Source organism: Xiphophorus hellerii, chromosome 17 (assembly GCF_003331165.1).
Source record: "Xiphophorus hellerii strain 12219 chromosome 17, Xiphophorus_hellerii-4.1, whole genome shotgun sequence".
Lineage (NCBI taxonomy): Eukaryota > Metazoa > Chordata > Actinopteri > Cyprinodontiformes > Poeciliidae > Xiphophorus > Xiphophorus hellerii.
This window is the reverse complement of record NC_045688.1, coordinates 17,977,685-18,002,040: the sequence shown is the minus strand read 5'-3', so window position 1 is coordinate 18,002,040 and position 24,356 is coordinate 17,977,685. Positions and strand designations below refer to the sequence as shown.

Genomic DNA, 24,356 nt, shown 5'->3' with positions numbered 1-24,356 from the left:
AGTTTATACATCTCTGTTGTTTTTCATTCATGATTTCTTTTAATGGTTACGTGAACCATTAGTATTTATAATTGAGTGAATAAAATAAAAACAAAAATGGAAATTGGATATTTCTTTCATACACAGCTACAATAATTAACTAAATCTGAAGGAATTAAAAAAACACTTTCTTGAGTCTGAACCATCATCCGATAGTATCATAAGCTCAAGTTATGTGAATTATGTTTTTCACTTCATGTGGGCTTTGATGTGTCCAGACAGGTTGGGTCGAAACAGCAGCAACAAGGAACAACACAGGCAGTGGGTGTGTTTGTGTGTGTGTGTGTTTGTTTCTAATACCTTGTGGGAACCATTTTCCTGACTTACACTACGTTGTGGGGATACACTGCTCTTTGTGGGGACCGAAGCCTGGTCCACACAAGAGGAAACGGTGTTTTTGAGTCAGGGATCAGATTTAGGACTAAGGTGTGAATTGAGTTTTGGTTAGGGTTAGGGTTAGGGTTAGGTATGTAATGGATAGGGTTAGGATAAGGGTAAGGGTACGGTTTAGGCTGTAGAAATGAATGGAAGTTAGTGGAAAGTCCCAGCAAAGATAGCTGTGCAAAAATGTGTGTGTGTGTGTGGGGGGGGGGGGGGTCTGCATCGCTGCTCAAATGTGTCAACTGAACATCACCAAAAATCTATCAAAAAATGTCAAAAAATCAAATTTTCTCAATGGTGGTTTTATTCTCCCCGTGTACACACATCAAATGGCACATTGTACAAAAATAAAAAAATCCCCCAAAATTTTAATGAACGAATAGCAGCAGGTATATCAGAGGCTTTATGTGAGAAATACATGCTTATGATGCAGGTTGCCAGAATAAACCTGGTCTGGAGTCATTTAACCTGACTGGATAAAAAAACATGACCTTATAGAAGGAAAAGAATCACAAACTATATATCATTTTAATGCATCACGTTTGTCTATGTTTTAGTAGCTTATAAAGATATGCTGCCTCAGTAAAATAACGCCTCTGCATCTGATAAAAATAAATCAAAAATAAATAAATAAAATCTGTTCTATGAAGTCTCTTAACTCCAAGACTAGTGTCTTTGCTGCTACCACAAAGTCAACGAAGTCCTACTCAAATGTTGCAGAAACCCTCCAATTACACTCCAATCTCATGCAATCCTACGCAGACCCTCAGTCTGCATTGATTCACTCACCCCAGCATGTGAAAGGCTTAAAGTAGCTCCAACCAACAGACTTAACTTGTAATTACTTCAGTTAATACTTGTTAACTACTCGGGGAACTCTGAGCTTTAAATGTGTGAGAAATAAAGCAGCTAAAATAACACGCAGCTTCCTGAAACAGCAGAACGAACCGTGTGTGTTGTATGTTTTTGTTGTTAGCAAAGTCGTGACGTTCGACAAAATCTACTTCAGGTCCTCTCATTTGGACGCATATGAGATGTTTTCTCGGCACGCCGGCCACATGGAGCAGGACGAGTAACAAGTGTGACAACAGCTTGTCTGATTTTTACTAAACTGGAAGCTCGGAGTAGCAGAACATGCCGTCATGTTTGTGTGATTACAGAGTGAAAAAGAGGGTTTTCAGTTTTGATACGTCAGTGAAAATGGGGGGGAAAAAACAGATTTCAGTCTTTAGCCGCTTCAGAGGCATTTTCTGTTTCCCATCACCGGCCAGCTGATTGGTTAATTCTGCTGTGGTTGTGCATTTCCATGTTTAACATATTGAGTTTGCTCTGCTTTAGGTTAATGATGGGGCCACTGTTAAAGTGCTGTCAAAGAAAACTCATCCTCCACTCAGCCCACAGGGGAGTGTGAAAGGTAAGAACTAAGTTTCTGTCATGGCTTCACTTTCAACCACGGAATGCATTTGTGGCAGATTCATATTCCACGGTTTTCTATCTTTCAGCCTCTGAGGTGTGACAAATGTTCACACCTCAGCGGAGGTGTGAACATTTTGTGTTTATGGAACCCAAATGCCTAGCAACGGCCCTGTCAATTTGATTTATTATTATTATTATTATTATTATTATTTACTATCTGTGTGGTGGATGTTGGAGTGCAAGACCCTTCCCAAAACAAGTCATCCCTTTTTCTGCTGCACTTTTTCTTTCCACTCAACTTTCCATTGCTGCACTTTGAGCCAGGCAGTTTCCTTAACAGTGACTCTGTGTTGACGACTGTCAGCTAGACTTTTGTCAGCTTTTCTCATTCCTGTAACTAAAAGTCCTTTATTGGTCTTTATTTTCCAAGTATCAAGTCTTTCAAAAATTCTTTCTGGATGAAATATTTTTTTGTCAGGAAGCTTCATTTACATACTTTATATGCAAATAAAACTTCCTGTTGAACATATGCATACTTACTTACAATATTTAGTCTTCATTTCAGTTATTATATTAAATCTAGTCACTACCAGGGGAAAATAATTCTTATTGACAATCTCACTATGAGACAAGGCTGTGTTCTGTTTATCATTTATTATATCCTAAACTAGTAGAATAACGTCATTTATTTTAATCAACATATTTCTGACATTGCCATCAACATCTATCAAGTGCAGCGTCATCATCTGTTGGATGAAATATTATTTCAGATCAGCATAATCAGGATGAAGGCCACGTGTGCAAGACGCTCTGATTTCTGATGTTTTGCTCCGAGTCAAAATAATGCATAAATAATACATTATAACAAATAATAATCTGTTTTCTTCACCTAGATGATGAGAACTTCACTGGAAAATACTTCCATTTGGTAGGAGACGGTTTGCATTTTCTGTCAAATGGACCGGCGGTGGTTATTGCGTGGATCTGATGTGAGGGTTTGGTGTGGTGGTGCAGATTGACCCCGACGTGGTGGAGGACCACGGGAAGAACCCAGAGAGGAAGAAGCTGAAGCTGAAGGAAGTGTACCTGACCAAGCTGCTCTCCACCAAGGCAAGAGGAAACGTTCCCCGCGCAAAACAGAACCGATACCTGCTGAAACAACGGACAACGTTTGGATCATTTCAGTGTGAAGCGTGCGTTACCCGGTGTTGTCCTGTCTCTTTAAGGTGGCCGTTCACTCATACGTGGAGAACCTCTTCAGGTCCATCTGGGGGGTGACCCAGAGCAAAGCTCCCCTCGCCATCAAGTACTTCTTTGACTTCCTGGACGCTCAGGCAGAGAACATGAAGATCACCGACCCAGATGTCCGACACATCTGGAAGACCAACAGGTATGGATGAGCTTCCCAGGGTCTGACTGGACAGTGACGAACTCTAAGGAAACCAATTAAAGCAGACGCTGTTCTGTCCACACCAGCTTGCCGCTGCGCTTCTGGATCAACATCCTGAAAAACCCGCAGTTCGTGTTCGACATGGAGAAGACGCCTCACCTGGACGGCTGCCTGTCGGTCGTCGCTCAGGCCTTCATGGACTCCTTTTCTCTGAGCGAGACCCAGCTGGGGAAGGTGAAGATGTTTTGCACATTTGTCTCGTATTGCACAATCACAGGAAGTGCTGTTTCCTTCTTATTTTTTGTGGAGACAGATGGCAGGACTCCAAGGTACGACTGCAAAACAAATGACTTCTATTGAACCTTGATGTCTTACAGCACGCACCAACCAACAAGCTGCTCTATGCCAAAGACATTCCCAAGTTCAAGCAGGAAGTGAAGGCTTACTACAGGCAGATCAGGGAGCAGCCAGCAGTGAGCGATGCTGAATTTAAAGACTTCCTGAAGGGAGAGTCCAAGGTAAAGTCCAGTCTTGCACAAATCCAATGAGAAATGTATGTTTATCACTAAATATTTCGGCAGAATCTTTCACATGCGGATACGAGAACCAAACTTGCCAGAGATTTTCCCAATGTCTTTCTTTTTTTAGAAGAAAAAACAAAAAAAACTAGAGACTGAAAAAAACAAGATGGCAGCCATCATGGTCATATAAGAAAACTAAATTTGCCGATGTCAGACAAATTGGGTAGAATCCCACTCAAATAATATTTACTGATTTTTTTGTTTGTTTGAGTTTTCAAGATGGCCACCATGGTTGTCATGGAAAATTATTTTTTGCACTGCAATCAAAAGTTGAATGAATGTTTGGAATCAAACCACAGCCTCCATGTTTTTGAACCATAGAACTCATATATATTATTTTTTTGATCTTGTGTTTCTTTTTTTCTGCTGAATATTTTTCAAAATGGCCACCGTAGTTGCAATGGAGAATATGTTTGGCAGTAGTTATTGGGAGTGGTCAGCACAGCTAACCAGTCAGCTTCACTAAGCATTACTTTACCTAACAATAACCTTAGCTTTGTTAATGCTAAACCGCTAAAAACATTTTAAAAAATTAGCAAACTCCAATGCCACAAGGAAGGAGCAACGATTGGTGTGTTAGACTCATTAGTCTTCAGTTTGTTTTAGCTACCTATTATTACTTTATTGATGTGATAAAAAGCTCATCCAAAAAAAAAGCAGATTACACTTGTATGGAAATAATTAGCTGGAAAAGGCTCAAAATTGGAAGCCATCTTGAAAAATGTCGTGTCAAACTGAAATTCAAGAGGCAGGTGAGAAATATGAATCTGTGGGTGAACGCGCTCATTTTTATGCCTGCATCCGTACCAGGAAGATTTTTTTTTCCAGGGGCCGTGAACGCTGTGGACATGATGGACTTGTAGGAATCCGTTTACAGCTTACACAGACAAGGTTGTGCAAAACCAAACCTACCCCTCACTGAACATCAGTGTGGCTGTATAAAAGCTGATTTTTACCGGAACTTAAAGGGGCAGGCCGACACAAAACGGCGCTAAATTTTAAAGTGGAAGAACGACGCAGGATGAGTTTTAGAATACATTAAAGAACTGATTGATATTCAGCTCCCTATATGTACAATCATAATGAAATAAAACCCTTGATGTTTGTAGTTTCAGCAAACCTCGAGTCAGTTGCTGTGCAACCAGAAACTATCAGTGTAGTTTAATAAAATAAATGTCTATTAACTCAAAGGTACAGTATGAAGAGTAGATGGCAAATTTACTCTACAGTAGGAGGAAATGAGATTTCCTCCAGTGGTTCGGGCAGTGAACTAATCAGGTCGTGACACCTACAGAGACGAGATGGCAGATTATTGATTTCATGGCAGCCATGATGACTGACGTCCCTTTTTTTCTTGTTTTTTTTTCAGAAACATGAAGGCGAGTTCAACGAAGCTGCAGCCCTCAGAGAACTCTTCAAATTCATACAGCGATACTTCACAGAGGTCAGTCTTCACGTCCACCTCAACTCCACTGCTCCAGCTTCACAGATGCTTTTACTGTTAGTTAAAAATCCCCCATTTTAATGAGTTGTGCTGCAGATTAGAACCATTATGCACTGCCAACAGATAGACTGGAAGCTGAGGGCAGAATCACAACCTAATGGAGCTTTTTGCTTCCTTAATGACCACATATCTCCCCATCTGATTTTTTGCTGGAGACAACAAATCCAAATTGGCACAAACAGCCTAATGCAGGCCAGGAAACGCTGCTGGATTACATTTACTCTTCTGATAAATCCACCTCTCAGAAACATGGAGTCACATTCTCAAAGTGTTGAAACTATGGCGGTAGTTACAGTAGTTTGCTCTGTGGGGTCTTCTGCTGTTTCCACACGTCTGTCAGGGATGTAGAAAGCTGCAGCAGTAACTCGAGTTGTGAAACTGAATGTCACATGAAGCGCTGTGCAGAGGAAATGAGTAGAGCTTCTTTTGCTTCATGTCAGCTTGTTGTTTCCGTTATGTTCTACAGAGCAGGACTTCTTTCTTATCAGCGTTCCAGATGTTTCCAACAGAAGATTCAAACGGACCAGCATAACAGAAGCTGCACAAAACACGAGCGACGAGAAATCTAGTGTTTATTGTTGGTGGATGAGTTCACATTGCATCCATCTGGATTTTTCCACAGATTAAAGAGAAGCTGTCCAGTAACGGCGCCCCCGCTGAGCTGTTGGAGCAACTGCAGCATGTCAAAGATTTGTTTGATGGACTGAAGAGCTGCTCCTGGAACTGAGCGCTGATGCTGAACTGAAGTGAACTACGACAGGAAGGGAGGAGCTGCTTCCAAATCCAGGATGACAAACGCTTGAACTGGCAACGTGTGTGTCGCCTCCTGCATGAAGCTGAAACTCAAGTTTCAGAGATCAGCTGCTTGCATTTAGGGGAAAGTTTGTGACCAACAGAGACGGAATCTTCTGCTCAAATGCCGCAGAGAGACGACGGCAACTAAACCCTGCGAGGTTTCAGGAGCTAAAACAGGAGTCACCTGATGAACGGTAGCATTTAATATCACACATTAGGACAGAGGAAGCCACAAATGAGTCACAAACATCCCTGAGTGATTGGGCGAGTAAAATGAACAATCTGTACATCTCATGTGCAAGTTGCAGCATGTAGTGCTTTTTGTCACAACTGCATACAAATCATTTCCTCTGTAGTTTAGACCAGGGATCTGCAAGCTGATACTTTCTACACCACTTAATGGCACAAGAGAATTTTATATATATATATATATGTATATATATATATGGTAAAAGTACATTGCATTTTTCCATTTTGCATAAATATGAATTGTTCCCACAAGGAACATTTCTTTTATTGTAAAAGTTTAGTTTTTCTATGATATGAAATTGTTTTTTTAGCCATAAAATAAGCTAAATTTGAAAATGCTAAGCAGGTTTTGTTAAGCACCGGTGAGTTTCGGACCCCTGGTCTAAACCAGATGTAAACACGTTGAACCCTGAGTCAGTTCTGTTCTAGGCGCAGAAGAAAAACAAGAAACTGGTTCACTTTTAGAAAAATACATCTCTGCAAACCATTTTCATTCACTTGACTTGAAAAGCACCGTCTGATTACAAAATATTTATAAGTCCAAAGTGACAGGGTCAGGGGTCAGGGGGTCATGTTTGGGAGGTTCATCATGCTCCTTTTGCACCAGTGATCCCAGTTCCTCCAGCTGCTGCTGCTGAGCGTTCTCCAGACTCTCCAGTCTCCTCTGCAGCAGAGAGAACTCTCCCTCCTGCAGGACACACACAATCACCCCATCATCTCCTCTGCAGTGTTTCACACACAGCTGAATGTATAGAAAAAGCTTCAACATGGAGATCAGGGGGTCGAATACTTTGAGTTTTGTCAGAACTTTGGATTCTCTGCCTACATCAGGGAAATGATCTACAATCTACTGGTTAGTTTTTATGACAGTATGGACATTTAAATATACATTTTGTACATTTCTATTTCTTCTTGCTACATGATCTATGATACTTAGACTAGATTATTCCTGGTTGAGCAGGGATGACGTTAAATCCCAGTCAGTCATTTCTCCATAAAGTAGGAATTTCCACGCAGGTTCCAGAACTCAGAACTAGTGAGTAATGAGTTGAACCAAAAAAATAAATAAATAAAGTTAAGACCTCATCAACATTAAAATGTTTTTCTAAACTTCCTATTAGTATCTTGTATATAACAGTATGAATACTGGCTTTCCCCCGGGATCATTTTTTAAATAATCTCATTCCAGTTCCAGAGAAAAGAAACATCAGCTGCTTTTTTTCAGCCTCATATTTCGATCATTTCCTGACACTCCGCCTGCGCTGCGTTTCCTTCCTCCTCCTGAGGGCTGCCTCAGGGTCTGAAGCTCACCGGGTCAGCAGCCAGTCGCCCTTCGACCCCGAGGGAGAGCGCGGAGGTCATGAGGGCGGGGCCCTGACCGCTCAGCAGGAGGCAGCGGAACTCGTCGTGTCGTCGCTGCAGCTCCTTCAGCCTCCGCCTCAGCTGCGCCTGCTCCTCTGAGAACGTTGACCGTCTGGAAGAATAAAATATTAATAAGAAGTGACGTGTGACAGAGGAGCTGCAGACATGATGGAGTGACATCCACCTCTTTGTGGCAGCAGCAGCTTCCAGCTCCAGCTGTTCGATTTTAGCCTCCAGCAGCTGGATCTTGTTGTGCAGCTTCTTCTCTCTGTTCTCCGTCTGATGTTTCCTCTAAACGACAAACAGCTGCAGCGTTCACGTTTCAGCGGCAGTGTCTAAAACTCCCGACATGCTCAGATTTAAAAGCTAACCTTCTTCTGAGCCACTGCTGCTCTCTGCAGCTTCTCTTTAGCCTGAGAGTATTTCTGCTGCAGCTCCGCTTCTCGCTCCTGCAGCCGGTGTTTGTCCTCCAACCACTCGACCCGCCGATCCTCCACCATCCTGCAGGTGGAGCCACACACACACACGTGAAGACGTGGAGACGCACAGAAAGCGGCAGAGAGCGAGCGGGCCGCACCTCTCTGCCTCATGCTGGCTCCGCTCCGCCTGGGCCCGGGTCGCCCGCGCCTCCTCCCTCACTCTGTCCAGAGTCTCCCTCAGTCTCTGGTTGGCGTCCGTCAGCTCGCCTTCGGAGCGCGACAGCGCCCCCAGCTGGACGCCGAGGTCTTGGTTCTGCTGTTGTTTCAAAGAAGATTCAGGATAGAAATCAAATCCATTGAAACAAGAAACAGAGAAAAGAACAAACAGATGCAGACTCACCTGCTGCAGGTCATTAATCTCTGCTTTCTGTCTCTCTAGCGCCTCTAGCTGTGAACTCTGCTGCTGCAGTTTGTTTCTAAGAAACACAAAACAGGACTTTCTAGAATAAATGAAGACCAGGTGGTTTTGTGCTGTGCTGGCTGAGAGGAACCTCACATCATCCCCAGACTTTGAAACACTGAAGCCTCAAACCACAGAAACAGGAACAGGAACTTTAACTAACCAGGCCGTTACTTGGGGCCGAATGCTTGGGGCCGTTTGTGAAGGATTCCAATATCTCGTCTTTATGTGTAGTTATCTCATATTTGTTACATCATTTATATGCTTATTATTATTACAAAATAAAGATGTAAAGATTAACTCAGGTTGTTTGTGCATCCTTAAAAAGTCTTACATTTATGGGGGGGAAAAAATAAGTTGGCCTTGATGTATTATTAGCATGTTTAATAATTAACTGCAGCCTGTTATGCTTGTAAAACAGAATGTGGTATTTTGGTGGATCATCTGTGTTGTAGTTTGATAAACTAGGGGCCCCACAGAGCTATAAAGGGCCCCGCTTGTGGTGTACAGTTCCGGCCCGGCCACCTGAGGTTCTGCAGCTCTCTGCGGAGCGACTCCTCTCCCTGCTGAGCGCTGCGCAGTCGTTCCTCCCACTCCTCCTTCAGCGCCTGATCCGACGAGTCCTGCAGCGCCCTCTGCTGTTCCAACACTGCCAGGCGGTTCTCCAACTCCAGCCTAGAACAAACCCATGGAGAATGATTCAACGCGACTCGCTCGTTCATGTTCGCTCGTTCTGGAGCCGGTTCATGAACGGATTCTCACCTCTCCTCGTGTAAGGTGGCCATCTTGTGGAACTCCTCCTCTCGGGCCGACTGCACCTTCCTCACCATCTCTCTCTCTTTTTCCAACACAACCTCCTTGTTTCGCTCCAGCGCCGCGTTCAGCACCTCAACATCTGCCTGCAGACCTGACACACACACACACACCAGATACACACATTGTATGCTTCCTGTCTTGGAAAATATGAACACAGCTTATTTGTGATGTGTACAGTAGCTTTTATTAAAGAATTGACTTTAGCTGGGTAAGACTTTAGGAAAGAAAAACATTGATTTAGTGTTTCTTGGAAAATTATTTTTCTTATGCTAGAAGGAAGTAGAAAACTGACAAACTAACACAACACATGAAGCAGACGCCAGTCAGAGCTGAGCTGGTAGAAGCTCTGCAGACATTAGACAGACAGACAGACAGACAGACAGACAGAGGTTCTCCTCCCAGCAGAACAGATAAACATTCATGACCAATTCATTTGATTCAAGTTTGTTGCGTAAAGGAGACATCTAGAACATGCAGACATCAACCCTCAGCACCACCCACACCTGCTGTGGATCGAAGCATATTGAGGTATTAAATGGTCCAGTCAAAGTCCAGACCAAGTCTGCTGTCAAAGCTGAACATTTCTGTTCAGAGACACTTACCATCCAGGAACTCTTATTTTGACAGGGTGCTTTCCTGTAACAGTTTGCCTGGATCTGGTGAGTCTCAGGTCTATTACTAATAAAGTTATGAACCAACAAAAACCTTATTGGAGATAAAAACAATCATTGTAAACATAACAGCCACTTATGAGCTTTTTAATGTCACAGCAGATCTGGCCTTTCAAGTAATCATTTCTAATTTTATCCTTAAAACTCCAAAGTTAATGGCACTTTTAATAAAAAAATTTTTAAAAATACAATAAAAATATCATAATTAAATTGTAAATCAGGTTTAAAGTTCTATTGGTCATAATCAAAATTTTTATAACTAAATGAAAAGTGATGGGTAATAACATTACATAAAATGTCACATATTAACCGCCAACCACACCAGTTTATCAATCAATCAGGGCCCTGTGTGTGTGTGTGGGTGTGTGTGTGTGTGTGTGTTGGTGGGTGTGCGTGTGTGTGTGGGTGTGTGTGCGTGTGTCTCCATACCGTCCACCTGTCCCTGCAGTGTGTCCCTCTCCCTCTCCATGTCTCCTTTGGATCGAGCACAGTCCAGCCTGACGCTGGCCAGCTCCAGTTTGTGTGAATGCTTCAGGCTGTCGATCTGCCAGCAGTGAGAGGTGAAGAGTTAAAGCAGCAGCGACTCCCTGAGGAATCAGACTCAGACCAGACGCTGAGCAGCGTACCTGAGCGGTCAGAGCGCTGGCCTCCCTCTCAGCGCGGTGCAGCCTCCCAGTCAGCTGGCCGTTCTGCTCGAGGCTCTGCTGGAGCTCGCTCTCCATCCTGTCCAGCTGTTGCCGCAGCGACTGACGCTCCGCCTGTCGGAAACATCGTTTGTGACGTTACGTCTGACCCTACCGCACACGGCAGGGCGATGAAAGCGGCTCCACCTCTTGTGACTTGACTGCAGACTGCAGCTCCGTCAGCTGTCTGATCTGGATGCGCTGCACGCTCTCGGCCTGCTGGCCCGAGGAATCCCTCTGGGCTCTGAGCTCGGCCACCTCCGCCTCCAGGCCTTTGAGCCTCTGGTGGAGCTGGGCCTTCTCCCTGAGCAGAGCCTCCACCCGCTTCCCGTCACACATGGCCTCTGAGTCCTGATACTGCGCCACCAGCTCCTCCCGCTCCTTCTCCAGCCGGGCGACCTGACGGCAGGAAACCAGACGGTCAGCGGATCGTTTATACCACCATCCACCTCCGACCGAGCCGAGGTTGTTATAGTTAACTAACAACATAACAAAAACTGAAACTGAGAAAACATTTTCGCTCATTGAAATAAATAAAAACTGTAATTAATGGGAAAAATTATAACTAACTGGAAATTCAAACTGGTGTGAAATTGACTTTTTTTTCCCCCCACATGTTCAGCTTCCATCAGCTGGTGGTAAATTACAGCCCTTCACCATGTTGGTCTGTAAAAATGGTCGGAGAAAACTCCGGTCAGCTGGTTGCTCAACAATAACTGAATAGGTTCTTTTTGAAAATGGTATTTTACGTTGAGCATTTATTACCCAATCAATGTAAACATAATCACAATAACTGCCCCTAAAAAACTCAATTGAGACTAAACAATATTTAACTAATAAAAACCAACAAACACTCTAAAAACTAATTCAAACTAACTGAATTAGACAAAAAAAAAAGGCAGAAAGAAATCAAACTAAACTGTAACAGAAAAAGCTGAGGCTGGTCTGAACTCCCACCTCGGCCTCATGGAGGATCCTCCTGTCCTCCAGGGTGCGGCTGTGCTCCTCCCTCTGGTGCTCCAGCTGGGACTTGACGACGGTGAAGTCGTAGCGCAGCTTGTTGTACTCGGACCGATACTTCTCCGTCTCCTGTGGAGCGATCACACACAGAGCAGAGGGAGAGGCGCCATCAGGTCGACGGCGGAGGGGGGAAAAGGCTGCAGCTGATTGGCCGCTGTCCGGCGTCTGCCGTCACCTCCTCCAGCTTGTTGAACCTCTCCCTCACCGGAGCCTCCATCTCCTGCTGCACCTGAGCTCTGAGGAGCTCCAGCCGCTGAGGGGTCATCACCTGCTCACCGGGAAAAAAACAACAAAACGATAGCAGTTTGTTTCAAAATCCCCTCTGTATATAATTTTTTTTTTTTTTTAATAAATAAACACATCTCCTCCTCCTTCTTCTTCTTGTACCTGCAGGCGCAGCTCCTCCAGCTCCCGGGTCTTGTCCAGCAGCTCTCCCCGCAGCTCGGCCAGCAGCAGCTGCAGCCTCTCCTGCTCGCTCTGTTTCTCGCTCAGCAGGCGCCTCACTTCCCCCTGCGCCTGAGTGAACTGCGTCTGCAGGCTGGAGACGGAAACCAGACGCAGAACTTTTTTTGTCTTCTTCTCCCGGTTGGTTCCGACTGAAGCGACGCGGCTTCGGTTCTAATTATTAGATCCAAACGTGTCTGCTTCATTCTAAACTGGATCCTTTTTTTTAATTATTATTTTGTTTTTTTTACAGGAAAGGAATAGAGAGAATGGAACAGAGGATGAAAGTCGACTGTAAAGTTTCTGCCCGACTGATGCACAAAAACTCTGGACGTCACTCTGATCGCTGATCTGCACCTATTTCATTATTTTAGTAATCAATTATTCCAAATAATTTATCTGATAGAAAAAAATGGTCATTCTGCAGATTTTCATTAAACTACCGAAGCCTGTTTGCTACAATATTAGAAATTCATCCATCCATCCATCTTCTTCCGCTTTATCCGGGGTCGGACGGGGAAAAGAAAGACAAATGAATAACTCGATTGCTTTTTAATAGAAATATCATATTACCTAAAATGCAACAACATATTCCTTTGTTGAACGCTTGATCATTTGTAGATAAAACAAAGCTCAGCATCATTACACTGGCAATTAACCAATTAATAATTGGATAGCAAAAGATGCTTAATATGAGATCATCTATACAAAATTTGAAGCTAAAACTTCAAGTGGAGAAATTCTGGGAAGAACCTGTTTACAGACAGAGAAGTTGGTTTTTTCTTGTTGTTTTTTACCTTAATTAAACACAAAATATAAATATTTTTTGTACGGTACATTTTTGGCTTAATTGCGGCTCTGAGTGTGTTGTTCTTTCAGCAAATGCCCTTTTTTGCAGCTAATGCTTATTCAATTATTAAATTAGTTTAGGATCGTTTCAATCCGACATTTGTATCATTCTTTTAGCAGCGATGAAAGCGTAAGTTGCATTGTGTTTTTTCCCATCAAGGTCCATATAAACGGAACCCTTCCCCTCCTCAGTACCTGGTGTGCTCAGCCTTCAGGGTCTGGTAGTTGGTCCGGTGGTTTTCACTCTTGATCCTCTCGTCGATGAGCATCTTCTGCAGCTCCAGCTCCGCTCCCCCCAGCCCGGCGGACAGCCCCAGCGCGGCTGCAGACTTCCCCATCCCCGGCACGAGGTTGGCGACCAGAGAGGCCGGCTGCCCGCGCGAGGCCATCTCACCTGCGGCAGGTGCAAAACCCGACAGTAAACTAGCGGGGAATGAAGCGGCACAACTCACCGCGGTCTGTGTGAGTCTTTACGCAGTTCAACGGTGAATAAAGTGGCTTCAGCTTCACGTCTTGTTGTCAGTAACCATGGTGGCTTCGAGTCCCTAAAGCCTCTTGTCCCAATCAGCTCTCAGCTCGGAATCGGTCTCAAGTGATTAGTTCGCTCGTTTCCCCGGCAGCAGCTGCTATTATGGATACAAGAGTCTGTGATTACAATTAGACCAACTCTGCTCTGAACCTGGTCACGGCCACTTCACAAGCCTCTGGATTAATACGGACTGTCAAGAGTTAGAAAGCAACAAGGCTCACAATAAGTGTCTTTAATTAGAGAAATAAAACTGTTCCAACCGCGAGTTTTTAATTCCTAATAATTGTAACGGGAAAAAAAACACACATTGAGGGTAATGGCTACACTGGAGGTTAACGTCGTCGTCCACTGTTGTGTTTGAATGTCGCGCCCCGAAGCGTGACACGCTAACTAGCTTCTACGCTGTGTGCATTATCGGACACTCGGCATCTTTGCTCATTTCTTTTAACAAGTACATGCAGTAAGTCTGAAAAATACATTAATTCTGAATGTTATGTCAAACACAGCGTTCATAACTGAAACATGTTGAGGCAGCGAACCGAACTGCTGCCTGTAGAGTAGGCTAGCTTTGAAGACAAGCTAACTGTGCTAACGTGATTTACAAAAAATGACTGGGTTTGGGAGTTAGAAGGATATTACAAACAACTGCATAAACAGCATTGTAAATGCTACTTATTCTTTGATATGTTTAAACTGTCAACAGAACAAGATAACTTACCTCTTGTACAGAGACACCACTATTTTGTAGCTCGCTAGGTAGCCTAGCTGGCAAGCTGCTCTGAACTACAAACTACGGAATCATGGGAAACTCTTGTCCGTTTCTTTTTCTGTTCCTGTGTACAGGCCCTTAACTCAACAGGAGATTCTTCCTGGCCACAACTAACCATCTATGATAACTTCAGGAGAAATTGAGAAAATAAGAACTCCCATTGTCAAAATTGACTTTGGAATTATTAAGGACACATTAAACTGAATAATAAAACCTGAACTTGTGGCTGCTTGGCAAACTCGAACTTTGCGAGTCTGTGACTGCAAGTCTCCTCTTGTATGAAAACTGGGAGAAATGTGACAGATACAGAAAGAATGCTACAGGTTATAAAATACAAAATGTGCACCAGCTACACAAAAATATGCATTTGCCAAGTCTCATGTGAGAATATAAGGGCTCGTGGAGGCCCTCTCCTGGCCAGGATGACCTAAGCAGTTGCTTGGTTTATTTAAGCCTCAGTCCAGCCTACCTTTAGAACTTGAGCAAGAAAAAGCAAAGCTGTTTTTCCTATGTGAACATATGGAACTCTTCCATCTTTGCTTCTGGTCTACACTGTAAAACACGGCTGCTTCTGCAAACAGTTTGAGAGTGTAGGACAAATAAGGGTGTGAATACATTTGCTTGTCGCCACAAGGACAGAATAACACACGACTAACACCACCGTCCCAAAACAGCCTCTAATAATCAGGAAACGAATGTACCTCCATGTTGTGGGATATTATCAACTTTATTTATCTTGAATAAGAATACATTTAGTTTTCTCTGTTGCTTGTCCAGAATTGACTAAAGTTCATGTAGTTCTGGGGAAAACGGATATTAAAAGCTTGGCCTCTGGAGGCAAATTGAAGAATTGACTTTCACAGAAATATATATATATTTTTTAAAGCATAAAAAACATTTGCAGATAAAAAAAAATGGAAGAAAGTAACTCCAGACAAGCTAGAGATACAGTACAGAAGACTGGTAACCAAATGGAGCACTCCTAAAATAGGAAGACAAATTCATAATCTTGGATATTTTGTAATAAAAATCGCTGGGGAAAAAAAATAAAGACAGTTTTGTATTAAACTATTATACAATTCAATATATAGATCGCATTATAATCAGAACTTTGTTTTTCCCCTGAAGGCGAGTAAAACAGCATCACTGAAGTCGACTGCAGACAGTAGAAGAGCTTGTATTTCAGGCGTCCTGACAGGAAGCCGAGATCCCGTGCCGTTCGCATCAGTTCCTGTTTGTCTGAGGTTCTCTTTAAAATAAACAGTCACTGACGACAAGAGCTTCCCCTTTACCCAATACACCCGGCACACACACCCTTTATGCACATATCACTGGCACTGCCTAGGCTGATAGATGGAGGCAGAGCCAGCCTAACCATGTGCACTGCTGTTAGGAGTCCTCCCACTTAAGCTTCAAATTATTAATCATTTTTATTGTGAATTTGACTTACAAAATAAAAATTTTAAACAAATGGGCCTTAAGGGAACTCCAAATAAAAGTTGAAATAATACAGTAGTAGCATTGTTTGATAGTCCTGCTACTAGCTTAATCAAGTAAAAAAAATGAGCTTCTGTTTCCCCAACATTACCAAGTCTTACAGTGAACATAACTGCCACATCAAATGAATAAGGCAGAAAAATAACCCAATTTAATAAATAATGTGAACTAGAATGGGGATCCAAACTGAAGTTCTCCCTAGGCCTCCTGCCATCTTGGACCGGCTCTGCCTTTAAACACAAGCCCTTTTACGATTTGCTGGAGTTGTATTTTTGTTGATTTTTGTGACAAAATGGAAGGTAACGTCTTCTTTCATTAGATACCTAAAACTAAAAACAGAACTCATGTAGACGTGTGAAGTACCGTGCAGTTTAAAAGGAGAAAAAACAACAAAGTGAATTAGAACCCAACCTCTGCGGAACACAGATTTCATTAGCTTAGTGTTTCCTCCTGGTGTTTCAGTCATATCTATATATAATTATTTATTATTAATGATGATTAAATCATCATCCAGGTCTATAAAAACAATTACTGAATGCATCTCACCTGACAACGTCTTCATATTAGAGATTATTTCATAAAACAGTTGCTAAGTAAAACAGTTGGAGGTAAAATCGGCCTGTGAATCTATTTACAGTTTCATCAGAGAAAAATAAATTAGGAAAGATGTTTTAAGAAATGTTCAGTTCAACTTCCTGAGGGAATTTTTTTTTTTCCCTGTAGCTGGTCCAGAACCGCCTCAGCTGGAGCTGCAAGGTGAGCAAACAACATGATTCCATGAGTTTAAAGGAAGGAAGGAAAACAGGAAGGAAAGGGAAACTAAAGGACCAGAGGAAGGAAGGAAAAAAGGTAGATAGGTAAACTTGGATCCGGAACTATCTTAAAACACGTTTTTTCCAAACTAGATTTTCTTTTCCGATCTTGATAATCTAACTCCAGTCTGTTCCAGACTGTTTACCTGTCAGCTGCGTCTGGGTCAGCCTCAGCGCTGCCGTCTGGTTTGGCAGCAGAGCCCTGCAGTTTGATAGGATCTGTTAAAACCCAGAGATGAGAGGTGTTCAGATGGAGATGGAACAGGAAGTCGGGGGGGATGTGCAGCAGGAAGCAGTTCTACCTTGGATCCAGCGGATCTGCGTGGCCGGTCCGTAGCCCTGCTCGTTCTTGGCCGCGATGCGGAAGACGACGGCGGGCCGGCAGGACGCCGAGCTGTCGATGTGGGCGTTCTCCAGGTGGGAGGAGCTGACCGAGCAGCTGGTCTTGGTGCCGCGGTAGATCCGGATGAAGGCCATTTGCCCCAGGCGCTCCGAGCCGGACCGGCTTTTCCTTACCGCCAGGTACATGGAGTACTCCAGAATCCGACCCGACGGAGACGTCGGCGCCTCCCAGGTGATCTGGACCGCATCGCTGGCCTGAACACAACACAACGCACCGGACCAGAAGCTTCATGACTACCAGAACCCTCCAGCTAACCTTTTCCTCCCACCTAGCTGCGTTTCCATTTCAAATGTGCACAAAACTTTGTCCATATTCTGCTAAGTTATTAAATAAATAAGAAACGCAATTAAATTCACACACGTACAAGTTTCTTTACATGATAAGTCATTAAAAAACTACTTCTTGTCATCTTCTTCATGGTTTGCAGCAGTAGCAACATCCGGTTGTTGACCATGTGACGTGTGTGATGCAAAAAAAATTAAATAAAATACATTTTAAAAAATGTTCCCATTGCAGTTTTGCTAAAGAAACCAATTTTGATACAACCCCAAAAAAAAAAAAAAACATCTCATAGAAGCACCAAAACTTTTGTCAAAAAACGAGAGCTTTTTTAAAATTGTCATGTTTCCATTAAGCAAATTTATTTTTGAAAAGTCAAATTGTGCAAATATATGGTCAATGGAAACGTAGCCACTGAGAGGAGATGCTGTTGCGTTACCTTGGAGATCTTGACGGCGGCGGGCGCTCCGGGGAAGCCGGGCTGGCAGGTCTTGAACTCGCTGGCTGGGCTGAAGTCTCCCTGAGAGAAGCAGTTGATTCCAGCCACCCTGAAGCGGTACATCTGACCCGCGGTCAGCGGCTGTTTCTCCCGGCCCTGGTAGTCCTGAGGGCTGGGCAGCTTCCTCTGGTGGAAGGCCTGACAGAAACACAGGTCGGTCAACGCCACGCTAACACTCTGTTAGCTCGCTGCCGTTCAGGAGTCCCACCTGTTGGTCTTCAGCTGGCAGGAAGTAGTGGCTGACCTCGCAGTAGAGCGTCTTAAACACGCCGACATCGAACCACAGGCAGCCATCTTGGTTCTCCTTAGCCTGAAGGCAGCACAGCACATCCAGATGAACAAGCCGCAGCGCCTCGATAAAAGTCTTCACACCGTTTAAGCTTTTACCAAAACCAAAGTGAAAACAAGGTCAGATTGCTTGTTTGTGTTGATAAACGGAATTCTGATTCAAATAAGGCTCACTAGAGGAGTGCCGCAGGGTTCAGTCTTTGGGTCACTTCTCTTTCCTGCACATGGTCTGTTTTCTTTTTTCAAGCTATGTTTATCAGTGATGAATAAAGACCAGGAACGTCTAGAAGCCCACAGGGAGCTCTGTTAGAGAGCACATTTTTATTTTGCTTTGACTGTTCCACTTATTTTGTTTGAGACTATGATACATTTTGTGAACATAAAATCTAGATCTGGACAGATAAATCGGCGCTGATCTCTTTAATTTGGTGAAATTTTGACACTTTAGCAACTTTGTCACTATATTTAGGAACTTTTCAGGAGGAAAAAAAAAAAATTAAAATCAACCGAAATCGGAAATCTTTTTAAAGATCGTCGATCGGCCAGAAAACTGCAATCGGTTCACAGTATTTGGCATGTGACCTGACCTGATCTGTGCTGGCGTACAGATCCCCCGTCTGGTCACTTGGAGCGGTTTGTTTGTCTGGAAGCAGAAAAAAGTTTAGTTTGGATATTTCCAGGATCTGGTTTCTCTGTGAACCTCCTCCCTACCTGGCTGCTGCTGCTGAGCTGAGCTGATGTCCTTCATCGCTGCTCCTCCTACAGCATAAAAAGACAAAAGCTGAAGCAGAGGGAAGGCAGGTGATCCTAACTGACTCGATTCCGGTTGGACAGGGAAGAGAAACCAACCGCAGTGTTTGGACTCAGACTCTCTCCCAGCACTATGCTCCTCCGCTTTGGTTTCACCTGATGGTGCTGATGAGTCCTGGAATTATAAGGAAACATTCAATCCCAACATATTTACACCTCAGTGCGAGTGAAGACCAGGATGAAGGCGTTAGTGTTCAGTATGGCTTCACACTAATGAGTCACACCTACCTGGGCCGATGCGTTCTGTCCTGGACCGGACGGGTCCTCGTTTGGATTCTGAAGGGACTGAGGATCTAAAAAATTAACACAGGAACGTCATCAGCTTTGATGACGTTCAAAGCTGAACGTCATCACTGGCGCCATCACAAGGCGCCAATGACAAACAGTTTCAGTTCAGTCCATTTTAAGGTTCCTGCTGGAAAACATTGGAGCAGCTAAACAAGCACCGGGCGACAGTGGAGAGAAACCCGTCACTTTAACGGGAACAAGCATCCAGTATAACACATGGGAAGACAAAAAAACTAAATCTCTGGGTCGGGAGTACTTTCTGTGGAACAAAGAAACTCGAGTAAGTAGAGAACATCTGGGCCAGGTTTTAAAGGAGGGCAGATCGATCCAAATATCCATGATATCAATACCAAGTCGGTATCAATATTGGATTCATACTAGCATGATAAAAAAAATCAATATTTAGTTTCAGATTCCTTCTTGAAATTATATTTTGTCTTTGTGTTACAGTTTCTCAACTCTACCTTAAAACAGATTTTGCTCTCAAATGATAATTTTTTGCATTTATTTGGAAAACAATGTACACAAAACTGTTGTTTTTCCTATTGTTTTGGTTTACAACATTTTGGAGACACCTGTAAACTTTATTTAAATTCTGTCCTAGGCCTGAACAAAGGAAAAATAATAAAAACACCAAAAGATAAACGTAGTATGATGTATCAACCTTAAATATCTTTGTATTTAAAATGTATTGATGCCAAAACATGCGGCATCGCACACCGTCTATTGACTGCAACACCGGGATGAAAACTTCATTTTGATTTGAATATTCTCTCCGGCCGCTGATGACCTGTTGAGCCTTTGTTGAGTCTTCTCACCTGCAGGACATTGACCTGTCCCAGTTTGTCCTTCTGTTCCAGTCAGCTGAACTGGTTTGGTGGTTGGACAGCGGACCACCGGCTGGATCTGCAGGATATAGAAGTCTGCTGCAGCCAGGGGGCGCCACGCCACGTGAAGCACGCTGACCGTGGACTTGATGAGCATCACTCCCTCTGGCGCAGTCGGACGATCTGGCAGCAGACGACAGGGATGTCACTCTTCCTTACCAAAGGCTGAGCTGCGCCTCCCCTCCGTCCTCACCTGTCTCCAGGTACCAGAGGTCCTTGCAGCACACCTGGTAGTTCCAGCTCTTGCGGTAGCCGTCGCGGCCGCTCCAAATGTACAGCCTGGAGCCGACGGCGGCCGAGCAGTGGCCGGCTCTGGCTCGGGGCCAGCAGGCGGACGGGTCGTCCGCCTGCGGGCCCTGGTTCTGGTTCTGCAGCTGGGACTGGAAGTCGTCCTGCTGCTCCGGGCCGACGCACTCCCAGCACATCGAGTCTTAGGACAGAAAAACACCGGCAATGATTACCGTGCCAACCTCCAGCTGGGATGCTAGATCAGTGTTTCTCAAACCTTTTCAGGCGAAGGACAATTTAACCCATTTAACAAACACTCGTGTACTTTAAAATTTTGTTGTTCTTGTGACAATGACAATAAAGATCTATCTATCTATCTATCTATCTATCACAACATCATCTTAATATGGTCAACCTGAAATGAAAATATTAATCTCCGTCTTGTAAATGTGACTTGCAGTTAGTCAGTGTTGCGCGCAGCGCTGCTCACCGCCTCCAAAAACTAAAAAATATTCCTGCAGGCAAGAATTCCTCAGCTTTTATTTAGAGGCCCCCAGTCTTAAGCCACTTATTCATTATTATTTTTAAACACAATCATTTGGTAAGCTAATTGTATTCACCGCACTTAGTGCTCTCTTCACAGCTAACAGATGGTTGCTTCTGTGCAGTACCATTCGGACCACTAGGGGGCCCCAGTGGACCACAGCGAAAGACAGATCTGAGAACGGATGACTCACCCAGGTTCAGAGACTCCAGCGAGTTGGAACAAATCCACTCTGTTGCCGTGGTGACCCGTTTGTCCGTCTCTGGAGCAAGAGTCCAGCCTCCAAAAACAAACATCCTGCAGACAGATCAATAAAAGGGAGTGTTTAGAGGCGGAACCACTCGGATTTTACTGCGTTTCACGGCCCAGCCTGCAGCACCTGTTTCCAACAACGTTAGCAGAGTGAAGGCTTCTGGGAAGAGGGGTGGAGCCGCTGGTTTCAGGCGTGGACCAAACCATGGAGCCTGAGGCAGAGAAGAAGAATACATCAGTTTTGTGGACATGAGCCGCTAACGGATCTCATGAACAACCGGTAGTCCTACTGAGGTCGAGCTGCCAGAGGTCGTTCAGTCTGCAACCCTGCATGCCCCCAAACACGTAGAGCTTGGGCGAGCCGAGGCTGGCATACGCCACACAGGTGTGCGACTCTCGCGCCGACGGACCGCCGCCCTTGGTATCAGGAACGTTCCAGCCTCTCGCTCCCGTCAGAGGCTGCAGCTCCAGCTCATAGAAGTCCCCCAGGTACCTGAAAGCAACCACAGCTTAATCCGCCACACCAGAAACCACCAACACCATAAAAGTTATCGCCACGGCAACCTCTTCTGCAGAAACATGGAGTCTGCTAAACTAACCGGAGCGCTGACAGATAAGACTTTGTAAGATTAGCAGTAGGTGTGCCACAAAATATGGTTAGCATCTTAAATCTGCTGGCTAAAAACTCAATTTCAACATAAGAGACAACCAAGCAGCCCAGAAAGATGTTTTGTTACCTTGGTACGTTCCCGTTGGGGTCCTCGCTGTCATTGGCCAGGCCCCCGAATAGGTAACACTTCCCCCCCGCCAGGGTGAAGCTGTGTCCGATCCGAGGGCAGGGCAGGGATCCGTTCCTGGGCGCTCTGGGCTTCAGCTTCTTCCAGAGCCACCGGCTGGCCTGAGGAGGACACAAGCAGCTCTGGAAGGTTCCATCACCTAGCAACAGCAGCGCTCAACTCCACACCTGACTTACCTGGAGCTCATAGAGGCTGTTGGTGTACTTTCCGTACTCAACCATGCCACCAAACACCAGGATCCGGGTGCCTTCGCAGACGAAGCCATGAGCGGCGCACCCGGGTGGGATGTCCCCCCTCACAGCAGGGAGGAACCATTGTTTGGAGACTGAAACAGCAACACAGATATCAAACCAGCTGCTGCTTTAAAACATGGTTCCACAGCTTTGACTTGGAGTCCCCACTTGACTTGATGCTTCTTGCCATTGTCAGTGATTTTCTGGCAATAAAGTGGCAGAATTAACTTTCGTGAGAAAATGTGGAGCTCTTTTAAAGCCAGTGTTTAAGCACAGTCCAGATATTTTGAACAGGATAGGATCATTTGCTTTCTTAGTTCGAAAACTTAACTTTAAAGTGTCCAGCTTGACGCTGCCATCACCATGTGTTTCTTAGGATTTAAAGTCTCACCTTAAATGATTCAAATTAAAGGTGCTTAGATTTCTTATTTCACCCTGGAAAAAAAACTGTTCAAATATCCTTCAGGGATGCAAAATATAATATTAAAGTCCATTACTAATGCATGCGACAGACGCTTAAACACACGAGGAGACAGATGAGTTTAGCCACTTAAAGTAATATTACTGAACAGAATTTAACAAACTGTCTTTAAACAAAATAAAACTATGACAAGTGACAGAAGATGGTAGTTTCATGGAGGTAAACAAACTTCGTGTCGAGAGCTGGGCCACTTTCCTCCGCTTCAAGCTAAAAACATTAGCAGCTAACGTTAGCTTACCCGTGTTGTAGACATGGAGGTCCTCCGCTATCCCTTCATTCCCGCCACCGAATACAATGATGAGCTCGCGGATTGCCGCCGCCCGGTGTCCATGCCTGGACCGGGGAACGACTCCCGTAACGGAGTGAACTTTCCTCCACTGGGGCCCCGCAACACTGCCGCTCATTTTCCCCTCACGAAGGACCCCGAAAGTTTGGCGCTGTTGACGTTTCAAAGATGGAGGCGGGGCCGAAGAGGAAACAGGAAACTCAACCGGAGAGAGAGAAAAACTAAAGACCTCTCACTCTGTTAAGCATTGGTTGTATCAAAAAAAAAAGGAAAAAAAAAAGAAAGGAAGGAAGAAAAGAAGAGAACAAATGAGATTCATCAAAAGCAACGACCGAAGTTATTTAGCTTAGCAAACTAACCAATAATTATTATTGTTAAAAATAAGAACTGTCACCTAATACACCGCACTACTCACTTCCTCTGTGTTTATCCTCAGTGAGCATACCTTAATATTTGCTGTAATTGTTTCATAATGCATTAAGAATTACAATTCTTCATACCATTTCATACAATACCAAAGAAAATTTCATTTTCCTATCCCTTAAGAACCACTGTGGCATTCAGTAATCTCTCCCATCACATTTAACCTACACATCTACTCTGAATAATCTCCTCATGTTAGTAAGAGACTCTTTTTAGTTAAGAAAGAAAGCCAAAACAAGCCTTGTTGTGTGGGAAGCAGGCATGAAACTGAAAACGGTGGCATCCCGATACACACTCCAAAAATAAAAAATGGTTCAAAGTATATTCCTTCACTAGAATGGTCCAATCAACGTTCAGACCTAAGTGCAAATAAGAAAGTTTTACCCAGACACGAAATTTGCCATTGACGGATGCTGACTATGCTTTGAGATATGGTTTCGAAAAATGAATGTGCAAAACCCGTGGGTTTTGTAAATCATATTTGAGTCTGTGGCTTATTGGAAAACCTGTGGAACATTCAGGTCACCGCATAAACACACCGACTTGTTGAGAAACTGCTTCTGGGTAGCGTCATATATTTTCTCTACATGACTTGTTTTTCAAAAACGATTTCAAAACACAAAATCTGAAAAGTGCGACATTCATGCACGTGTGTTCAGTCCCCTGGTGGTGGCAGCACCATGCTGTGGGGATGCACTGGAAAACAAAACAACAAAAACAAAAAAAAAACAATCCTAAGGAATTGATTGAAGTGGACAAAATGTGAAACACTTTTACACTAAGTCGAGTTTTTAATGTTATCTGAGCAGTAAAACGGTACATTTTTAAAAAAGGAACTGAAATGCTGGGCTGATTTTTTCACATTTCCGGTAGCTCGGCTGACCTAGGTCGCGCGCGCGCGCGTGTTTAGAAACAGGAACAGGGTGACGTCAGTTGTCACTTGGCTCTGAACTCGCTCTCTCTCTGTGTGTG

The 24,356-nt window shown here is 44.0% G+C and overlaps 3 protein-coding genes across 7 annotated transcripts in view; 1 reads left to right on the top strand and 2 right to left on the bottom strand.

Moving 5' to 3' along the window:
- plxnc1 (plexin C1) overlaps nucleotides 1-6,842 on the top strand; it is a 42,542-nt gene extending 35,700 nt beyond the window's left edge. For both annotated transcript variants that reach the window (XM_032589529.1, XM_032589528.1), the window contains exons 24-31: nucleotides 1,759-1,834; nucleotides 2,730-2,764; nucleotides 2,851-2,946; nucleotides 3,063-3,226; nucleotides 3,313-3,460; nucleotides 3,604-3,744; nucleotides 5,177-5,251; nucleotides 5,934-6,842. In XM_032589529.1, coding sequence (XP_032445420.1) covers nucleotides 1,759-1,834; nucleotides 2,730-2,764; nucleotides 2,851-2,946; nucleotides 3,063-3,226; nucleotides 3,313-3,460; nucleotides 3,604-3,744; nucleotides 5,177-5,251; nucleotides 5,934-6,038 — 840 coding nt within the window. In that variant the 3' untranslated portion in view covers nucleotides 6,039-6,842. The remainder of the gene's footprint in view (nucleotides 1-1,758; nucleotides 1,835-2,729; nucleotides 2,765-2,850; nucleotides 2,947-3,062; nucleotides 3,227-3,312; nucleotides 3,461-3,603; nucleotides 3,745-5,176; nucleotides 5,252-5,933) is intronic.
- Nucleotides 6,292-14,153, bottom strand: cep83 (centrosomal protein 83). 3 transcript variants are annotated; one of them, XM_032589565.1, is made up of 16 exons: nucleotides 13,275-14,153; nucleotides 12,174-12,324; nucleotides 11,962-12,054; nucleotides 11,724-11,855; nucleotides 10,914-11,165; nucleotides 10,710-10,841; nucleotides 10,513-10,627; nucleotides 9,359-9,503; nucleotides 9,122-9,271; nucleotides 8,537-8,612; nucleotides 8,295-8,452; nucleotides 8,089-8,218; nucleotides 7,902-8,008; nucleotides 7,694-7,829; nucleotides 7,447-7,460; nucleotides 6,292-7,077 (listed from the first exon to the last, which is right to left on the bottom strand). In XM_032589565.1, exons 1-16 carry the CDS (start codon nucleotides 13,466-13,468, stop codon nucleotides 6,888-6,890), a joined length of 2,175 nt encoding a protein of 724 aa, XP_032445456.1. In that variant the 5' UTR covers nucleotides 13,469-14,153; the 3' UTR covers nucleotides 6,292-6,887. The 3 variants fall into 3 exon arrangements, with proteins under 3 accessions (XP_032445456.1, XP_032445455.1, XP_032445454.1); XM_032589564.1 differs by lacking the exon at nucleotides 7,447-7,460 and having other exon boundaries at nucleotides 6,292-7,043; nucleotides 7,667-7,829; nucleotides 13,275-14,049; XM_032589563.1 differs by lacking the exon at nucleotides 7,447-7,460 and having other exon boundaries at nucleotides 6,292-7,043; nucleotides 7,667-8,008; nucleotides 13,275-13,694.
- Nucleotides 14,154-15,085: 932 nt separating this feature from the next.
- On the bottom strand, nucleotides 15,086-23,638 carry hcfc2 (host cell factor C2). Of its 2 annotated transcripts, none has more exons than XM_032589566.1 (17): nucleotides 22,914-23,638; nucleotides 22,138-22,286; nucleotides 21,902-22,062; nucleotides 21,455-21,657; nucleotides 21,292-21,376; nucleotides 21,106-21,209; nucleotides 20,334-20,570; nucleotides 20,072-20,263; nucleotides 19,194-19,258; nucleotides 19,005-19,080; nucleotides 18,867-18,914; nucleotides 18,743-18,798; nucleotides 18,076-18,177; nucleotides 17,808-18,005; nucleotides 16,989-17,283; nucleotides 16,833-16,905; nucleotides 15,086-16,623 (listed from the first exon to the last, which is right to left on the bottom strand). In XM_032589566.1, exons 1-17 carry the CDS (start codon nucleotides 23,077-23,079, stop codon nucleotides 16,614-16,616), a joined length of 2,220 nt encoding a protein of 739 aa, XP_032445457.1. In that variant the 5' UTR covers nucleotides 23,080-23,638; the 3' UTR covers nucleotides 15,086-16,613. The 2 variants fall into 2 exon arrangements, with proteins under 2 accessions (XP_032445457.1, XP_032445458.1); XM_032589567.1 differs by having other exon boundaries at nucleotides 18,743-18,802; nucleotides 18,874-18,914.
- Nucleotides 23,639-24,356: the final 718 nt, after the last annotated feature.